The 18,942-nt window shown below is 38.5% G+C and overlaps 1 protein-coding gene across 2 annotated transcripts in view; it reads left to right on the top strand.

Moving 5' to 3' along the window:
* jph3b (junctophilin 3b) overlaps positions 1-18,942 on the top strand; it is a 165,386-nt gene that overhangs the window by 116,680 nt on the left and 29,764 nt on the right. For both annotated transcript variants that reach the window (XM_043706816.1, XM_043706815.1), the window contains exon 3: positions 12,187-12,311. In XM_043706816.1, coding sequence (XP_043562751.1) covers positions 12,187-12,311 — 125 coding nt within the window. The remainder of the gene's footprint in view (positions 1-12,186; positions 12,312-18,942) is intronic.

Genomic DNA, 18,942 nt, shown 5'->3' with positions numbered 1-18,942 from the left:
CCAAGTTCTGGGATCATTCTCCATGTCCTCCTGCTGCCATTTCTTGCCATTGCCTGATGGCTTCACAGTCAATATGGCTGGCTGCTGAGCAGGAAGCAGCTTGGTAATAGTCTGTGGTCCTGCCACAAAAAATGGCACTGCTTGTATATCTTGAGCTCAGTGGATTCACCAATCAGTTACATGTTCCCTGTGTTGTCCCTAGCTTTTTGCTATTACTACAATTATATCCACCATCAGTAATATATATTGCACTGGCACATCACGGTGATGAGGTAGGACAGCTCCCCTCTTTTTACCCCTTTTAATCAGTGACAACAAATATTTTTGATTTCATTTTTAGCACCTAGCTATCTCGCTTTGATTAAACTTAACCAGACTGAGAATGAAGGAGAACCAGTTCCAAGGTTTTCTTGAGCGAAAGAGAGTGCAGTTATATTACCAACTCAACCTGAGAAAAATGAGAACATGTGAAATCAGATACATACTCAAACACAGGTAATAGGTTTTTGGGAGGCGGTAATGTCAATTATACTCAGCAAGATAAGGGTAATTGCAGCTTGAAGTTCTTATAGTCCTTATTTGTGAGAGTGAAACCTTAGTTCCAATTCTTTAGCTGTGGTGAACTTTTCAGATATTCTTGTGCTCTCAGTGAATGGTTGTTGTTTGAAGTTGCTTTTCCACAGAGTGCTAACTTTTCGGCTGAATGAGAGAGAGAAATGCAGAACTCATTTCATTTTGGCTCTGCCCTGCAATTCGGCCACAGATGTTGATAAATGTCCATTTTACATTTCTGAGTCTACTCATTAACTTTTCCAATTGAATGTTCTGCAGAAAGCTTTCATCTCAATATATAATATGCACTATCACCTGATGAAGGAGCGGCTCTCCAAAAGCTAGTGTGCTTCCAATTAAACCTGTTGGACTATAACCTGGTGTTGGGTGATTTTTAACTTTGTACAACCCAGTCCAACACCGGCATCTCCAAATCATGACTATTTTCACTACAGTTGTAACAATATATAATTCTGGGCTTCTCCTTTTCCAATTATTTGTTGTTGAAATATGAGAGTCATAGAGTTTACAGCATAGAAACAGACCCTTTGGTCCAATTCATCCAGGCTGACCATATATCATAAATTAATCTAGTCCCATTTGCTAGCACTTAGCCATATCCCTCTAAACCCTTCCTATTCATATACCTTCCAGATGCCTTTTAAATATTATAATTGTACAAGTCTCCACCACTTCTTCTGGGAGCTCATTCCAGACATGCACCACCCTTTGTGTGAAAAGGTTGCCCCTTAGGTCCCTTTAAACTCTTTCCCCTCTCACCCTAAACCTATGCCCTCTAGGTCTGGACTCCCTTAATCCTATCCATGCCCCTTATGATTTTATAAACCTCTATTAGGTAACCCCTCAGCCTCTGATGGTCCAGGGAAAACAGCCCCAGCCGATGAATGGATATAATATATGGCAATAAAGTTGTTGCTCTGACCCTATCAGCTTATATTCCAAAGTCTTCCAGATTGTATTGTATAAATGCCAGTATCCTGTTTGAGAAAGCATTTACTAGGTTGACTTAAACTCTATGGACTGGATTTTATCGGGGATGAAGTGGGAGGTCCTCATTTACCTGACGTAAAACTCAGGAGCAAGCTAGTCCCGAGCTTCTCTGACTTGTTCTGTGCTGTATAATGTCTGGAGGCAAGGCATCTGTACCCATCTGGGTAGGAAGTCCCACCTCCTATAGCTGGCACCTTATCAATTGGCCAGCGGCTCTTTAGACCGAGCAGTACAGCCAGAGGCAGTGGCAGCAGCTTGGATTGAATTCTGTACTTGATGCAGATCACTGCCAGATGTGAAGATGTGTGACTGGTGTGAAGCTCCTCTTAGGTTGGTAGGAGAGAGTTGTTGGTGAAAGGGATGGGAATCTGGGATGGAGAGGGCAGAGAAAGAGGAAGTGTGAGTTTGAGAAGACTTGAGGAGTCTTTGACAGGGAAAGGAAGCCTATAAAGGACCTAACTTTCCCTTGGCCAGATGTCAATCCAACCAATGAGATCTGCCAGTCTACACAGTCTCTCACCATGAGTTAAATCATATTGGTGGTGGAAGGAGGCTGTTAATTGCCATTAACTGACTCCTTGAGGGCCTCAAATGATTAAAGACTGTTGGCTTCCCATAGCTGCCCTGTTGCTGTTTCAGTTATTGTACTGTCAGGTGGGTGAATAGGCATTGGAAACAATTTCTCCATGTGGCAACAGATTTTACTCTGAAATTCCAGCCCCCTTCAATCTGCCACCCCATCCTAGTGCCAGGAAAAGGAATAAAATCTGAACCTATGGCAGCAAAGAATGAACTTTTCAGCCCAGAGACTTCTCAGGAAAGAATAGATCATGTTTGAAATCACTTGTCTTATCCTGCTGGTTTAATGTACATTATCATTGGCAGTGATCCTGGAAATTTCTGTTGTCAGGACTACCACACCCTCCCACTAAAATGATATTATGTAAATGCTGGTTACCATGGAGAGAAAAATATAAATATACACTTTATAGATAAGAATTGATTGTTTAATTAATAGGCTATAAACTGGTCAATGTCAGTCACTTTAACCTTTCTCTAGTTACTTAGCAGCATGATGTGAAAAAAAGTTGCATCATTCGATTGTCTGACCCTTTTTACTAATTCTCAACAACATTCATTTAAATATGTCTTCCAATAACTGTAATTTTCCTTTTCAAAGCTATTTAACCTTTGTTTAAATCATTTACTAGACTGCAATTCTTCAAGTGCTGCACCAGTCTGGATCTCAGAGAAAAGACCCAGCCATTGTTTGAGCATGTCCAACTTGTCTTGTTAGCTTGTGGAATGAACTGCCAGAGGAAGTGGTGCATGTCGGTACAGTCACAGAATTTAAAAGACATTTAGAGATGTACATGAATAGGAACAGTTTGGAAGGATATGGGCCAAATGCAGGCAGGTGGGACTAGTTTAATTTGGGAACATGGTCGACATGGACAAATTAAACCAAAGGGCCTATTTCCATGCTGTCTGTGTCTCTATGACCATATGATGTTGTAGAAAAGTCGAGTCTACTACCTTGAAGATTTCCATTTTATACTTGCTGTCATCTCACTCAGCAGGCGTTTGAATGATTAAGCACTTAAACCAAGACAGTCAAATCAAGTCAAGCAGTTAAGTTCCACTACATCTCCCAAAACTGCTCTCATATGGCATTGCTGCCCACTCTGGGCAGCTTCTCAATAAGAGTTAAAATGGGTCCTATTCTGAAAAGAATATATGATTATACCAGATGAAGATTGGTGTGATGGGGTTATGAGTCAATATTATGACCAGGTGGTGTCATGCCACACAAAAATTGTCCACTCTTTATTTAAAACGTATCAGCCATGTTTAACTTGAAAGGTCTTATTCATTGTGTGTGTGTGTTTATATATGTTAGGGATTTAGTGATCCATCCTGCACCACTCTTATTGCTCCAAAAAACACTGTACTTGCTGTAGTGTTGTCAACATTGGGTCAGTCCCCAAATACTTTCAGTAATATTGCCTTTCTTTCATAGACAGAATTCATAGAATCCCTACAGTGTGGAAACAAGCCCTGGGGCCCAACAGGTCCACACCGACCCTCCAAAGGGAAACTTACCCAGACCCATTTCCCTACCCTACTATTCTACATTGACCCCTGACTAATGCATCTAACCTGCACAGTATGGGCAATTCAGCATGGCCAATTCACCTAACCTGCACATCTTTTGGATTGGGAGAGGAAACTGGAGCACCCAGAGGAAACCCACGCAGACATGGAGAGACTGTGCAAACTCCACACAGACAGTCACCCGAGGCAGGAGTCGAACTCAGGTCCCTGGCGCTGTGAGACAGCAGTGCTAACAACTGAGCCACCCTGTTGTCTGTTTTTCAGAATTATAGAATCCCTTCAGTGTGGAAACAGGCCCTTCAGCCAATCAAGTCCACACTGACCCTCCGAAGAGTAACCACCCAGACTCATTCCCCTACCCTATTACTCTACATTGACCCCTGACTTATGCCCCTAACCTACACATCCCTGAACACTATAAGCAATTTAGCATGGCCAATTCACCTAACCTGCACATCTTCTGAATTGGATGTAGGTTTGCTCACTGAGCTGAACGGTTCATTTCCAGACGTTTCGTTATCTTACTAGGTAACACCTTCAGTGGGCTTCATGCGAAGCAATGCTGAAAATTCCTGCTTTCTATTTATATGTTTGGGTTTCTTTGGGTTGGTGATGTCATTTCCTGTGGTGAAGTCACTTCCTGTGTCTTTTCTCAGGGGTTGTAGATGGGGTCTAACTCGATGTGTTTGTTAATAGAATGCCATGCTTCTAGGAATTCTCATTGTTTGGCTTGTCCCAGGATGGATATGTTGTCCCAGTTGAAGTGGTGTCCTTCCTCATCCGTATGTGAGGATTCTAGTGAGAGAGGGTCTTTTTGTGGCTAGTTGGTGTTCATGTATCCTGGTGGCTAGTTTTCTGCCTGTTTGTCCAATGTAGTGTTTGTTACAGTCCTTGCATGGTATTTTGTAAATGACGTTAGTTTTGCTCATTGTCTGTATAGGGTCTTTCAAGTTCATTAGCTGCTGTTGGTGGGTTTGTGGGCTACCATGATGCCAAGGGGTCTGAGTAGTCTAGCAGTCATTTCCGAGATGAAAAACCTCAACCTGAGCTACAAACCTTCTCAAACTTTTTCTGGATTGTGGGAGGAAACAGGACCACCTGGAGGAAACCCATGCAGACACAGGGAGAATGTGTAAACTCCACACAGACAGTCACCTGAGGTTGCTATTGAACCCAGGTGTCTGGAGCTGTGAGGGAGCAATGCTAACCACTGAGACACCATGCCGCCCATGCCCGTATGTTTCTTAGTATGTGGAGATATACACTTTATCTTATCAATAACTGTGAGTTATAAAATTGGTATTCCACTCATGAGTTCTATTGGTGTGGATGAGTCATGATGGTCTGTTATTTGAGAGGTGGATAACTAAAAACATACATGAGATATTTTATCTGTTCTGTCAATGGTCACTAAAAATGTTCCTGGACATTTTTGAGCAAATTTTAAATTTTAAATTTAATTCCCTCAGTGAAGTAGATCTGAAATATGATGACATTATTAAAGCCATAGAATTTCTTTTTAAAAATTTGATGCTTCTTTATTCACAAAATCATTTCCAAAATTTAGGCAACTTTTCATATTAGTGAGCTGTTTTCTGAATGGTCACAATAAAGGAGAATCCACGAACTTAGAATCCTTTCTCTAAATTCTGAACTTTGTTCTGATCTATAAGTATTTAACAGAGATGTCCATAGTCATTTCAATACAACAAAATCCTCTAGATTTCTGAGTAAAAATTTCAGCTTTTTTCCCAAATCCCTTGGGGTCAGCTAGTTCCCTGTTGTACTGTGCGAAGGGCAGTAGAAAACAACAGGAAGGGAGTAAGGCATTTTTTGAAATCTATTTAGACAAGAATGGAGAGTACTTTCCTCACTTCATTGAGCAGCACTGTTAATAAGATTAGCTTCATACGAGTGGGGTAAAATCTTTGACTTGTAATCATGCTTGAATTGTTATGCTATCCAAAAACCACCATTTGACACACTAGTTGCAGTAGCTACTACAATTTGAAGTACAATATTGATTAAAAGTGCTATTGATTCTTTTCAATATCTTTAAAATTCTTGCTATTTTCCATTTTCAATGTTAACTTTCCAGTAAATATGCTGAACCATAATTGCTTCAGAATCAAATGATTAGGAAAATTAATTATGCCTTAAAATTCAGTGGCTTGAATACTTAAGTGGGTTGGGGATGGTTGGTGTTGGAGATGGGGGCGTCATCAGTGACATCAGTGGAACTGAATGATTGGCATGTTCTCTGTGGCCCAACAAGGATAAATGACAGAGTGAGGCTGATAGCCAAGGTCGGTACTGATGAGGATGGCCCCAACGGGATCTTGGGTTCATGCCACTCTGCAGATGACCTCACTACACTATCCACTCTCTCACACATTCACACACAAGCACACGTACACCCACCCACACACACACAGTCACACAGACATACACTCTGTCACACTCGCGCGCACACTCTATCAAACACACACACACACACGCACACATTGTCTCCCTCTCTCCCATATAAACATACAAAAGCCTATGGGGAGAATTTGCATTTGCAGATTTGTATTTGCAGATACATCCTATTTTGTTCAAAAAGCACACAATCTGTCGGCAGTCAGTCCATGTGACATTTTATGAATTCCTACTTTGGAAATAGAACCAGTCTGACTCAAGGTTGGGATACAGACTGACCCTAATCTCACACCTTTAATGCATTGTCTGAGCTGAGAGGTCACTTTGTTTATACTGATAAAACTTTAAGTTATCTTGGGACTGTGACTTGAAAGATGTTCTGGAATTTACATACTAATCAATCGAAACCTGCATCCTCATTCTAAGTGATTAAAGACTTAACAGCAATCTAGGTTTGTTCAATACATCGCATGAGTTGTATGACACTTTGATCTTTTACTAAAAATTCTGTGTCCTATGATCCTGCCCCAGTAGCTACCTGAAGGAGAGTGCTCCAAAAGCTTATACTTTCAAATAAACCTGTTGTACTATAGCCTGGTGTTGTGTGATTTTTAAGTTTATCCACCCCAGTCCAACACCGGCACCTCCACATCAAGTTTATTTTGGGTCTTTCAGAGTCTCTTTAAAGATTACTAGTTTGGTCATATGATGATTAGTTCCATGGGAGACATAAGCACCAAAATTGCACTGGGCTCCTGGAATGGGGAACACAAATTTCAATGTTCTAATAAGGCTCCTGCCTGTTTAGACAAATCAAGCTGTATCAGTATAAACCAATCAGTGAATAGTAGATTTTAAATATGATTTGCTTAAAGCTCTGCTTTTCTGCAAAAATCTGTGGTAAGTGGATGGAGATCCCCTCTCAATATATTTCACAATTTATTAAGGCTGTGTTTATTTGTCAGCACTACCTCTAGGTGGTACAGCAACTGCGATTGTACAGAAACACAACTTTGCAGTGTTATATCACCACAAAGTAATGGAAAAAGAATGGCCAATATAACAACACTGCCAATATAAAAACACCTGAGTATCACTGAAATCAAGGGACATTTTGCCTCCTGCTGCAATGATCATTAAAACAAAATTGCAATACGAAATCTACAACATCAAAATAAGTTCAGCTCAGTAGCATATCAGGTTTATTCCATCGCATTCATGTGTTTGTTGCTTGCTGTTCCATGGGATTTTGAGATAGTGAAAGCACCATTACAGACGGAATTGACATGTCAGGGTGATGTCATCATTGCATACATGAAGGTATCCTGGTGAAGCCAGTGCTATCACAGTGTTATCACCAGTGGCACCTGAGCATGTACAAGCAGTAGCCATCTTTGCCACCCATCTTGGTGTTGGCAATACACATTCCAATTTAATGAAAATATGGTGAATGACCTTATAGTTTCTCTCCAACAATATGGGCAAGAAAGTATCCTGCGGCTTCAGTTTAACTTAATGCTTCTGTTGCATTAAAGGCTACAATTGTTTTGTCATAGAAATTGTTGGGGAGTCTCAGGTGGTTTGGCTGGCAAAAGATGATAGTTAAATGCCTAAACTAGCGTTAGCTTTCCAACAGCCAAACTAGTATTTTACCTGTTTCGGAGGTTTGGTTCCATATGGGGACAACCACGGCAGCCTCCCAACAGGTTCTTGGAAGAGCTTTCCTTTTATGGCCTTTCCATGGTCCACAGTGGGATGTCCCTGGTGACAATGGCCACTACAACAGCTTCCAGCTGCTGCTGGTTGGTATATGCCTTGATTGCTGGGGTCTGCCTATATAGTCCAGTGCTGTACTTACCTTCTCTGTGATAATGCCTGGATATTGATGTGTTAGCTGTTTCTTCCTCAAGCCTAAGCAGCTTCCTCAGTTGCTGGTGTTGCAGAGGTTGCTGAGCTGTTGCTTCTGTGATTAGGTCACTAACTCTGGGAGGTGGACTGTGTCCCCATTTTGGATGGCAGTCCTAGCAATATCTATTTAATTATGACTGCTTGTCCCTGCAGGGACAGTTTCCACTTTCAGTTAGGACATCTTAACTCTTTTGAAAACTCTTCAGAATGCATGATTAAAGAAAACTGGAATCATCTATGTTTGTTTTCAATTTATTCATGATTTTTGATTAATGTTTGTTGCTATATATAATACAGTATATATTTTATAATGAATTCTTCCAATGGTTCCTTAGCTGATTTAAAAATATTTTAGTTCTATATGTATTAATCAATAAACGACAGAAAACTAAAAAAACCATCTATATTGTGTGGATGAGAACTTTTTTCAAATTAAGGCCATTTTCCTGTTGTAAAGTGTTATTTACAAAATTATTGTAAGTTATGTTACAGCAAGACGTATTGGCTCCAGCAGAGTAAAATAGATGAAATATTCAACAGAGCTGCCACAAATCTATTCTGCTGGCTTTATGGTTTTGTCTTACTCAGCTCCTTCTCCATTACGAAGCACACATTAATGATTTATAGTGAAATCAGAACATTGGGGAATAAGCTGGCATTTATTAGCAATTTCATTAGTTAGTCATTAAATAAAAAGCTACCTCGCAGTGACGTCATTGTCTCCTGTAATGACTTCAAATAAAGGAAGAGCATTCTTTCAGTAGCCTCTGAGCGATTAATTATGTTGTGAAATGTTTAAAACCCATTTGAAAGTTCAAACAACATGCGCTCTCCAAAAAAAGCAATTTATTTGGATTCCTGTCACTACTTCATTTTAAAGACAGATCTTTACCCATATAGTCTTTGAGATGAAGTGCAAACATAAAATGTGCCAATAATTTAATAACATTAATGGTCCAATACAAATGGGAAGATTTTATTTCAACTCATTTCACTTGAGATGTTCAACTGCAACTTGCATTTTTTATGGCTATTAAAGTACAAAACATCACCAAGTATCCACGTAAATGAAGGAACAGAACATGGAGGGAAAGTTTGCAAATGGAGCATTGGTTTGTGTAGACTTTTAGAGATGGAGAGATTTGCAAAGAGAGTTCGAGTGAGATGCAATCAGATGCAAACTCTCCTCCCAATAATAGGACAAAAGACACTGAGACATACATATAATGCAAGAGTCAGGAAACCAAAGTGTGTGAGGGGTGATGTAAAGGAAGGATGCAGAAATGGATAGGGACAGGGTCTTGGTAGGCTTTGAAAACAATGAACAGCATTTTATTAAATCAAAAAAGTTACATGTAATTCATTAGCTTAGTGAACAAAACTGTTAGTGCAGACCATGTCTAACGATTGAGTGCAACTTTGTGGATGAAAACTTATCGGTATCTGAATATGAATAGAGTTTATGGTGATTGGAGGATAAAAGACTGAACAAAAAAGGAAATGGAATAATCAACGAAAAAGAGAATAAATGTTTCGGTGGAGGAATTTGGCTGTGTTGCAGAGGTGTAAGCAAGAATAGTGTAGGCATGAAGCTCAGCTGTGCATCGAATAGGATCCTCAGGCTCTGTAAAACCTGGTGCAACCTGAACAAGTAGTTAGGGAGGTGGATGGAATGGGGAACAAAGGTGTACAGTTTATGACAGGGTTTGGTGGCAGTGGTGTTAGACTACACAATGTTCAGCTGAAGGAAGTTCTGTGATGATGTCAGGTAGGCAGTCTAACAGCAAGGAGACAATCATTTAAACATCAAAAGCATTGTTCTGAGTTGGCAAGCAGGTGGAGTTTGATCAAAGTAAAAACCTATTTCACATAAAAAATGTTTTTATAATTTAAAAAAAAGATTTAACCTATTATTCTAATCAATCTTTTCAGAGATGTTATTACACACCACTGGACCAGATGGGACCTGAACCCATCTGGGTTCAGCAACAAGCTTGGTGATTGGCATCACACCCTGCCCATAAATCACACTGAAATTTATAGTGACTGAAAAAAGGAAATGCTTGCATTTATACTGCACCTTTTACAACCTCAGGACAGCCAAAGTGTTTTACAGTCAATAAAGTACTTTTGAAGTATAATTGCTGTTGTGATGTGGCTTTTGCAGCAACTAATTTGCACACAACATGAACCATTAGACTATTCACAATTTGATAATAGTAAAATCACATGGTATAAAACACAGCCAGGACTCTGGAATAACTTCCCTGGTCTTTTTTGAAGTAGTGCCATGTGATCTTCCATGTCAATCTGAGAAGACTGACAGGACCACTGTTTAGCATCTCATTCTAAAATCAGCAGCTCCAATGGTGCAGCATTATCTCAATACCGTACTGGAGACTGAGGTTTTTATTTAAATCTCTAGAATTCAACCTGAACTCCCAGCCTTCGGACTTAATGTTGAGAGTGTAACTAATTCAGCCATAGCTGACTGATTTTTGTCATTACTTGATTTTAGGATTCTGACTTATAAAACAAAATCCTGCCCCCTGACATCAGACAAATAAATGTCTGCTTCCCCTCCGCATTGACTACATTACATTGGTGTGTTAACTGTGGGTGTGTGTTTATAATTTCACTGTCAAGCTTTCCTTGTTTGAAGTTTGCTGTTATAACATTAAGTGCTGGAAATACACAGCAAATTGTTCAGGATTCCTAAAGAAAAGACAGTTCATGAAGTTTTAGGCATGGACCTTCATCTGTAACCATGAAGTATGTATACTGAATCCATTAAGCAGTCTTCTATTTTTATTTCAGATTTCTTTCATTTTCAGTTTGTCTTTTTTATTTTGCTCCCCCTCACTGCATCTGCATCCTCACCTACTCCTGATTGGCAGTTTGTAAAATTAAACATTTTGAGTGAGAAAAGCAAAATCAAACTTTGTCAACAATAAAGTATATCAATTTTTTCTGATAATTAAAACAATCTTCAACCTTGTAATTAACATATCAATTTTTAATCTAAAAGTTAACAAGAAATTGGGCATTGGAAGAAGTAGTGCACTGAACATACAGGGGATTCATGATTAAACAAAAGCTGCTAGTTATGTTAAATTTGAGGCCATCCTGGTCAATCATTAACTGAAACATTTAGCTCTGCTTTAATGTGGATTTTCTGGATTTTGTTCTCAACACTGGACAGATTTCTATACCTCTGATGCTCCCAAATTTCACTTGGAGAAAAAGCTCCAACAAAGCAGTGAATTTATATTTACTTCAGCTTCCAGAGGCCTGCACTGAATCATATCAGAATTATTTTGGGCCATTGCAAACAAATTGTTTCATGTGCAAGTATATTGTGGCTACGATATATGGTTCATGTTGTGACATTAATGTTCATCTAGATCTTCATCAACATCATTTATTATATGAGAAAAGTAAAATGCTTCAAGTTACAGAATTAAGTGCCAAATTTCGGGTATAGATTATTTAAAATTAATTTTTCTCACTCTTTCACAAAAGTTTTGAGGTGACAGTTTTCCTAGAAGGTATGCAGAATTTGGCAAATAAGTTAACTTTGTGAATGGTTTTTGTTATTCAAGCGATATAATTATTTCATTATAGTTATATAGCCTGAATATTTCATTATATTAATTTTTTATTAAAGATTATTTTTTAAATATGCTCCTAAATGATTATCTTCATGTCAAAAGATGGATTTAATTTTTCAAGGATATAATTCTTTATTTCTTAAAAATCAAGTATTTGCATCGTCAAAAGTTCAACTTTGAGGGAAATCTTAAGTTTCTGTCAGAGGCAATTGCTTTGTTCATATGCCAATGTAATTTCTCCTAGTAGCCCCAGAATTGGTATTTTGGCAAACAAAGGATAGAAACATTTTATGATCCAGCATATGATGTAGAAAATTAATAAAGCCATTAAGAGGCTTAAAAACATAATTTTCCTAGTCTGTTACAGTAAGGGCTAATGATGCAGCTGCCTGTTTATTTAAGATAAAACAGTAATGACAGTCAAATGGATAATTTATCTCCAATATGTTTTTACAATCAACATGATAATAGAATGTTATAGATCAGGCACAATTGTGCTGTGATTTTTTACAAAATGTCATAAGTAGTTATCACAGCTCTAAAGAGCTACATTTCCTTATGTTTCTTCCAGGACATCTCATGCTAAGTCAAAATCGGAGGTGGCTGAAACAGCTGCTCAAAAAGCTCAGGATGAAGCGCAGCTTGCGAGGATCACTGCCAAAGAGTTCTCACCATCCACCCAACACCCGGGCAATGGTCAGTATGCTAAACAAAAATATTGTGTTTCTGTTAGCCTACTAACAACTGAATTGAATTATTCAGTTTACAAAACACAGGACAGTAAGTGTTCTATTAAGAATCAAATTATGGTACCAGATTCCCTGATACCGTGGAATGAAGGTTTGTTCTGGGAAATATTGACAAGACATTTATATTGCATGCTTTCAGTAGCATACGGGCAGCTTGATTTAATATTTAATCAGAAGAGGAACAGCTTGATTGTGTAATACCATAACACTGTACCGAGGTGTTAGTATTCAGTATGCAGTCAAGATGTTATGTTCAAGTGGAACCCACACGAAATGAATTCCAGTGTACCAGAGACAATATTGATAATATTGATAAAATAATTCACGTATTATTAATGCTATACCTTTTGTGGATTTTGTATTACTGTAATTTATTTACAGTAAAACAGAACCCATCCTTTTAGAGCAGTAGTCTGATTGTTAATTTTTCTAATTGTAGAATAGTAAAGTTAAACCATACTTTTCTTGAAGTCCTTGTAAAATGTAATTTCTTATTTTTTCACCATGCTTCTTTCTCCATTTCATACCTGTCATCTTCGTCTCTGCTGATTTATTTATTTTGTTTGTCTTTCTTTCTGTTTTTAATCTTCCCTTTTCTTATTCTTCCTTTTGCATTTTCATACCTTCCTCTGTTTTATTTACAAGCACAGTAATGACTGAAAAACAGAAAGGCAAATGTTAGCTGACTGTGACAGTTATAGCATTGTTTGGTTCTGATTTGTTCCCCTTGACTAGTTTTGTCAGTGAGTTTCATTAGTGGAGAGCAACTTAATTAATAGTCTTCATATAGATTATATACGTATGTAATATGTTTGTGGGAGCGGGAAGGATTAGTTCCAAAGCAAAGTATTATTCCATTGAGGAATTGCTTTTTAGGCCTGATTGAAATAATGAATTTAAGGTTTTGCTTCTTATTTGAAAGTGATGGGAATAAATTTATTGATTAATTGAGTCTGGATTGTCTTTGCAGCAGCAAACAAGGAACCCTCTCATGGTGCTGATCATCCTAATGCTCTCCATTCACTATCTCCTGGATATTCCAATTCAGGCTATTACATTTCAACATTATATGAGACACATTAAGGCATATGTTTATGGGCACAGGAGCTGGAGATAATTGCACAGCTTATCCTGACTTGTACGACAACAAGAATCATCACTTAATGTTTCCAAGCATTCTTACTGAGGCATGATCTTGTAATAGTGTTCCTGTGTAATTCCTAAGGTAATTATCCTTTGGAACAATAATGGGAGCAGCTAGGGAATAAAGACAATCTGTTGACGTGAGCTTCTCCTTCGGAGTTCAGGGGTGGTTGAATTTTGAAAAATGAATGCACCATGACTTCCTCTATTAAATTACACTGATTTCTAGCGTTCTTTGTCACACACAACTTAGCCATTCATAAAGAGGAATCTCTCTCTCTGCTGACCAAGTTAACTGTAGGAGCAGCAAAACAATGGCTGTATCTCACTGCTGCCTTATTACGATGCCATACAGGGTAAATTCCCCAACTCTGCAAAAAAAAGTGTCAGCCAATGGATGCCAACTAAAACACAAAGATTGCCGTCCCTTCCTGAACTGAATCCTAAGCCATACGCTAAATATTGCTGTTACCATTATAGTTACAGACAACGGTGCTGCTAATTAATATGAAGTAGGTAAAAAAGCTACTCTTTTGTCTTTTTGGTGCAGCCTTTCAGCAAAGATCTCCTCACCACTGCCATCACAGAATTTGTATTTTCTCTATAATGTTTGGGTGGTTGGAAGGAGTAATATGTTGGAATACATCCTCCTGAAATGTTGTGCCAATTTGCTGTCTTCGGTCCTTCTTTCTTTATGATAATGGCCTGAGAAATACCAGTGCCTGAAAAGCTTACACTTGGTGGAGGAATGGTCATATTTTCACCAGTGGTGTCACTCCTCGATAGCTAGAAAGAGGTCCAAGGTTGTCATTGCTCAAAACAAAAGAAAGAACACTTGTGAAGTTGACCCCAGTTGCAATGCTTGCTATTCAAACTTTGCAGTGTCTTCCTGCACAGGAGATTTGAATCCTGCTAGTTTCACCTGGTAAGAGCTATACCTTATAGAATACCTACAATGCAGAAAAAGGCTGTTTGGCCCATTGAGTCCACATAACCCCTCTGAACAGCATCGCACCCAAATCCAGCCTCACACCCTATCCCCATAACCCCCACATTTCCCATTGCTAATCCACCTAGCCTATATATCCCTGGAGACTACAGACAATTTAAGCATAGCCCAATACACCTAACCGCTACATCTTTGGACTGGAGGAGGAAACCAGAGCACCCAGCATAAACCCACACAGACATGGGGAGAACACGCAAACTCCACACACACAATCACCCAAGGCTGGAATTGAATTCTGTGGTTCTGTGAGGTAGCAGTGCTAACCACTGAGCCAGCATGACACCCTCATATTTTTTACTTTAATGTAATCCATTGTAAGGGTAAAAGCAGGAAATTTGGAGTGCAGTGCTATTGGTCTTCATTTCAATATATTCATGGAGATTCATTGGAATACCACTGCAAATCATATTTAAAAACTTTGCATTCAGTGCATTAATAGAAATAACTTCATGCCAGGTGAGCTGTCCTGATTTTAGAATGAGTATGAATGATATGGAATCTTGGAGCAAAAGGTTAACATCTCTATGAATTTAATTAGCAGCAAAATTAAACATTATCACTCTGATTGAGCTGATCGCTTCAGTAATCACTATGAACAAAATAGTGTATGTGTACATTAAAAGGTTAAAATAGTGCTCAAATTTAAGTATTCTTAGGCAAAAACATTTTAAATCTGGACATTTATTTCACACCTCCATTTTTTCATTTACTTTCTTTCAAGGTTAGATCTCAGGGAATACAGGGAGAACTAGCCATTTAGATACAGAACTGGCTCTAAGGTAGAAGACAGAGGGTGGCAGTGGAGGGTTGTTTTTCAGACTGGAGGCCTGTGACTAGTGGAGTGCAACAAGGATCGGTGCTGGGTCCACTACTTTTTGTCATTTATATAAATGATTTGGAAATGAAATAAGAGGTACAGTTAGTAAGATTGCAGATGACACCAAAATTGGAAGTGTAGTGGACAGTGAAGAAGGTTACCTCACATTACAATGGGATCTTGATCAGATGGGCCAATGGGCTGAGAGGCAGATTGTGTTTAATTTAGATAAATGAGAGGTGCTGCATTTTGGGAAAGCAAATCTTAGCAGGACTAATACACAATGGTAAGGTCCTCGGGAGTTTTGATCTACAAAGAGACCTTCTAGAGCAGTTTCAAAGCTCCTTGAAAGTAGAGTTGCAGGTAGATAGGATAGTGAAGAAGGCATTTGGTATGCCTTCCTTTATTGGTCAGAGCATTGAATAGAGGAGTTGGGAGGTCATGTTGCAGCTATACAGGATGTTGGTTAGGCCATGTTTGGAATGTTGGTCTCCTTGCTATCGGAAGGATGTTGTGAAACTTAAAAGGGTTCAGAAAAGATGGAAGGATGTTACCAGGATTTGAGCTAGAGGGTGAGGTTGACTAGGCTGGGGCTGTTTCCCTGGAGCGTTGAAGGCTGAGGGGTGACCTCATAGAGGTATATAAAATCATGAAGGGCATGGATAGGATAAATAGACAAAATCTTTTCTCTGGGGTGGGGGAGTCCAGAACTAGATAGCATAGGCTTAGGGTGAGAGGGGAAAGATATAAAAGAGACCTAAGGGGCAACTTTTTCATGCAGAGGGTGGTGCATGTATGAAATGAGCTGCCAGAGGAAGTGGTGGAGGTTGGTACAATTGCAACATTTAAAAGGCATCTGGATGGGTATATGAATAGGAAGGGTTTAGAGGGACATGGACCAAGTGCTGGCAAATGGGACTAGATTAGGTTGGGATACCTGGTCAGCATGAACGAGTTGTACCGTGCTGTACATCTCTATGACTCTATATACACTTGTACCGTAAAACAATCAATATCCAAAAAGCAGGTTAGATAGCATACTGCCAATCCTCTGCCAATGCTGCTTTCGACCTAGCAACTAACAGAAGAATAAAATTGACAGAGAAACTCAATTAATTGCCTTCCCAACTGCTTCCCACTGAACCCAATTACCATTCCATCCCATAATGCTAACTATTCCAACTTAGCATTTCCCCAAAAGCTCAAGTTAAAGTACAAAGATCCTGACTTGAGAATTACTGAAGCACAAAATCACATCTTGTCTCCCTGCAACACATTGTATTGACAGTGACAAAGTATTAACCTTTTATTACAATTTGATTTTAATGGTTGATGTTATGAGTGAGTTCAAGTGGTTTTATTTCAGCCCTGACTTAATGTTTCCCTATTAAAGCCTGAAAAAAAATCTTATAGCAGGAATTATTTTGAATGTGAAAATAATACAATATATTTTAGCTTTACCTTTTATTTGCAAAGCCCAATTCTGTTCTTGAATTGTCCTGTATAAACCATTATAACCAGAAAGATTCAGTGTTGTACAAAACAAGTATCAACAGGACTCAAGTATAGCACTGATGAGGAAATATTTGACTTTTGATTTCTGCAAATTTATAATGAACTAAACATGTTAGAGTTTGGCATATTACTCATAAGTATTTAATTTTAGCACTTCTATGTTTCAAATATGAATACTATTAACAATGTAATATTTAAATATACAAAAGTAGGTTTTAGAACAACATTAATGCAACAGTTCAGTTGAACTTAATGGAGCTCAGTTTCCAGGGTCCCAGTCTTTGTACAATTGTATCTTTTCAATTTATATAGCTAAATAACAGGAAGCACTTAAGCTTCTCCTGTACCAGTATATATCTTGGACAACCTGAGTAGAAAAATATACAACTTCTTGAATTGAGGAGCAAGCTAATTACTAAGTTAACGGAGCTTCATCTTCCTGTGCAGTGCACTAATACCAGCCTTCTGCTGACTGTAGTCTTTTTTCAAATGATTTGGCAGCTTCGTTTTCTTAACTTCTGGTTAACATCTATCCTAGACTTATACAGTTATTGTATTCTTCTTATGCATCTCCTATCTTACTTAATGAATTATATTATATAAATTGTTATAAATTGTCAAAACTATTTGACTTATTAAAAATTATATGTGAACATACTAGAGCTCTAAAATTGTTTTTCTGTTTGGTATAGTATATTTTCTGTACTGTTTTTAAAGGCAGTCTGTCCCTGCTGATATTTCATCCTGAGTCATTTCTTGCCAAGTATAGTCAGTGCTGGTTTGCTTTTGCCATTTTCTCTAACTCTCAGGGGATGAGCAAAGATGCACATCCCAAGTCTACCTCAGCTAAAATGGTAAACTCAATTTGATTGAATCTTTGTTTATTATTGTCACAAGTACACAAGAGTTAGGAGTCGGGGAAGGGTGTTTATACCCTAAGGGGCTGCTGCTTCATTTGATAACATCATGGCTGATCTGAGTGTGGCTTCATCTCCACTTTTCTGTCCATTCCCCACAACTCTTGATTCTTTTGCTGAGCAAAAATCTAATTCAGCAGTGAATATATTCAATGGCCCAGCATCTTGTGCTTTTTGGTGAAGACAATTCTGCAGATTACTAACCCTCAGAGGAAAAGAAATTCTTATTATAGTATTAAACAAGAGACCTTTAAGTTTTAAATTGTGTCCCCTAGTTATAAACTCAACAATGGTAAACATTCTCTTAGTTTCACCTTTCATTCATTTAAACATCAATAGGTAAAAGCCTGACCCATTCTATCTTTCCTCATGAGATAATCCTTGCATGCCATATTCAGTTATAATTATTTTAGATACTATGAACAAGGCCTGAATATTTATCCTACAAGATAGCTACTGTTAGGGGTCTGTAACTACTCCTACAAGTGACTTTTGCTATTTTATATTTTTACCCAAACTTATATTTTGATCTTCTAAGTAATATCATCCCTCACTACTGTACTAATGTCAGCCTTAATTAACTGAACCACCTTTTACCTTTTCTTAGTTTTCTAGCCTTCTGAAATGTCACATAGCCTTGAATGTTTAGGTCTCAGCCTTGGACACTTTGTAATCATGTCTTTCAGGTTGTACATGTCTATCTCTACTTGAGCAATCAATTTGTTGGCTTTGTTATGAATGGTGCGTATTTTCAGATACAGTTTTCACAGTCAACCTTTGACCATTCTTGCAAACTCTGGTTTTATCATCCTATGTGTTCTTAGTTGAAGATATTCTGCCCCTTGCTGCCACAGTCTGGTCATCATTACTTATGTCACTATCTTGCTTTGTATCCTGCCCCTACTCTTAATTTTACCACATCTCCTCTCATCGTTTAAGTCTTCTCTACTGCCCTAGTTAGATGACCATAACATCATAGGAACAGAAGTTAGACCATTCAGCCCATCGAGTCTGCTCTGCCATTCAATCATGGCTAATAAGTTTCTCAGTTCCATTCTCCCACTTGTTCCCCATAACCCTTGATCCCCTTGACAATCAAGAACCTATCTATCTCAGTCTTAAATCCACTCAATGACCTGGCCTCCACAGCCTTCTGTGGGAATGAATTCCATATATT

Source organism: Chiloscyllium plagiosum, chromosome 17 (assembly GCF_004010195.1).
Source record: "Chiloscyllium plagiosum isolate BGI_BamShark_2017 chromosome 17, ASM401019v2, whole genome shotgun sequence".
NCBI lineage: Eukaryota > Metazoa > Chordata > Chondrichthyes > Orectolobiformes > Hemiscylliidae > Chiloscyllium > Chiloscyllium plagiosum.
The sequence above is the reverse complement of the archived record's forward strand: the minus strand, read 5'-3'. Positions and strand labels throughout refer to the sequence as shown.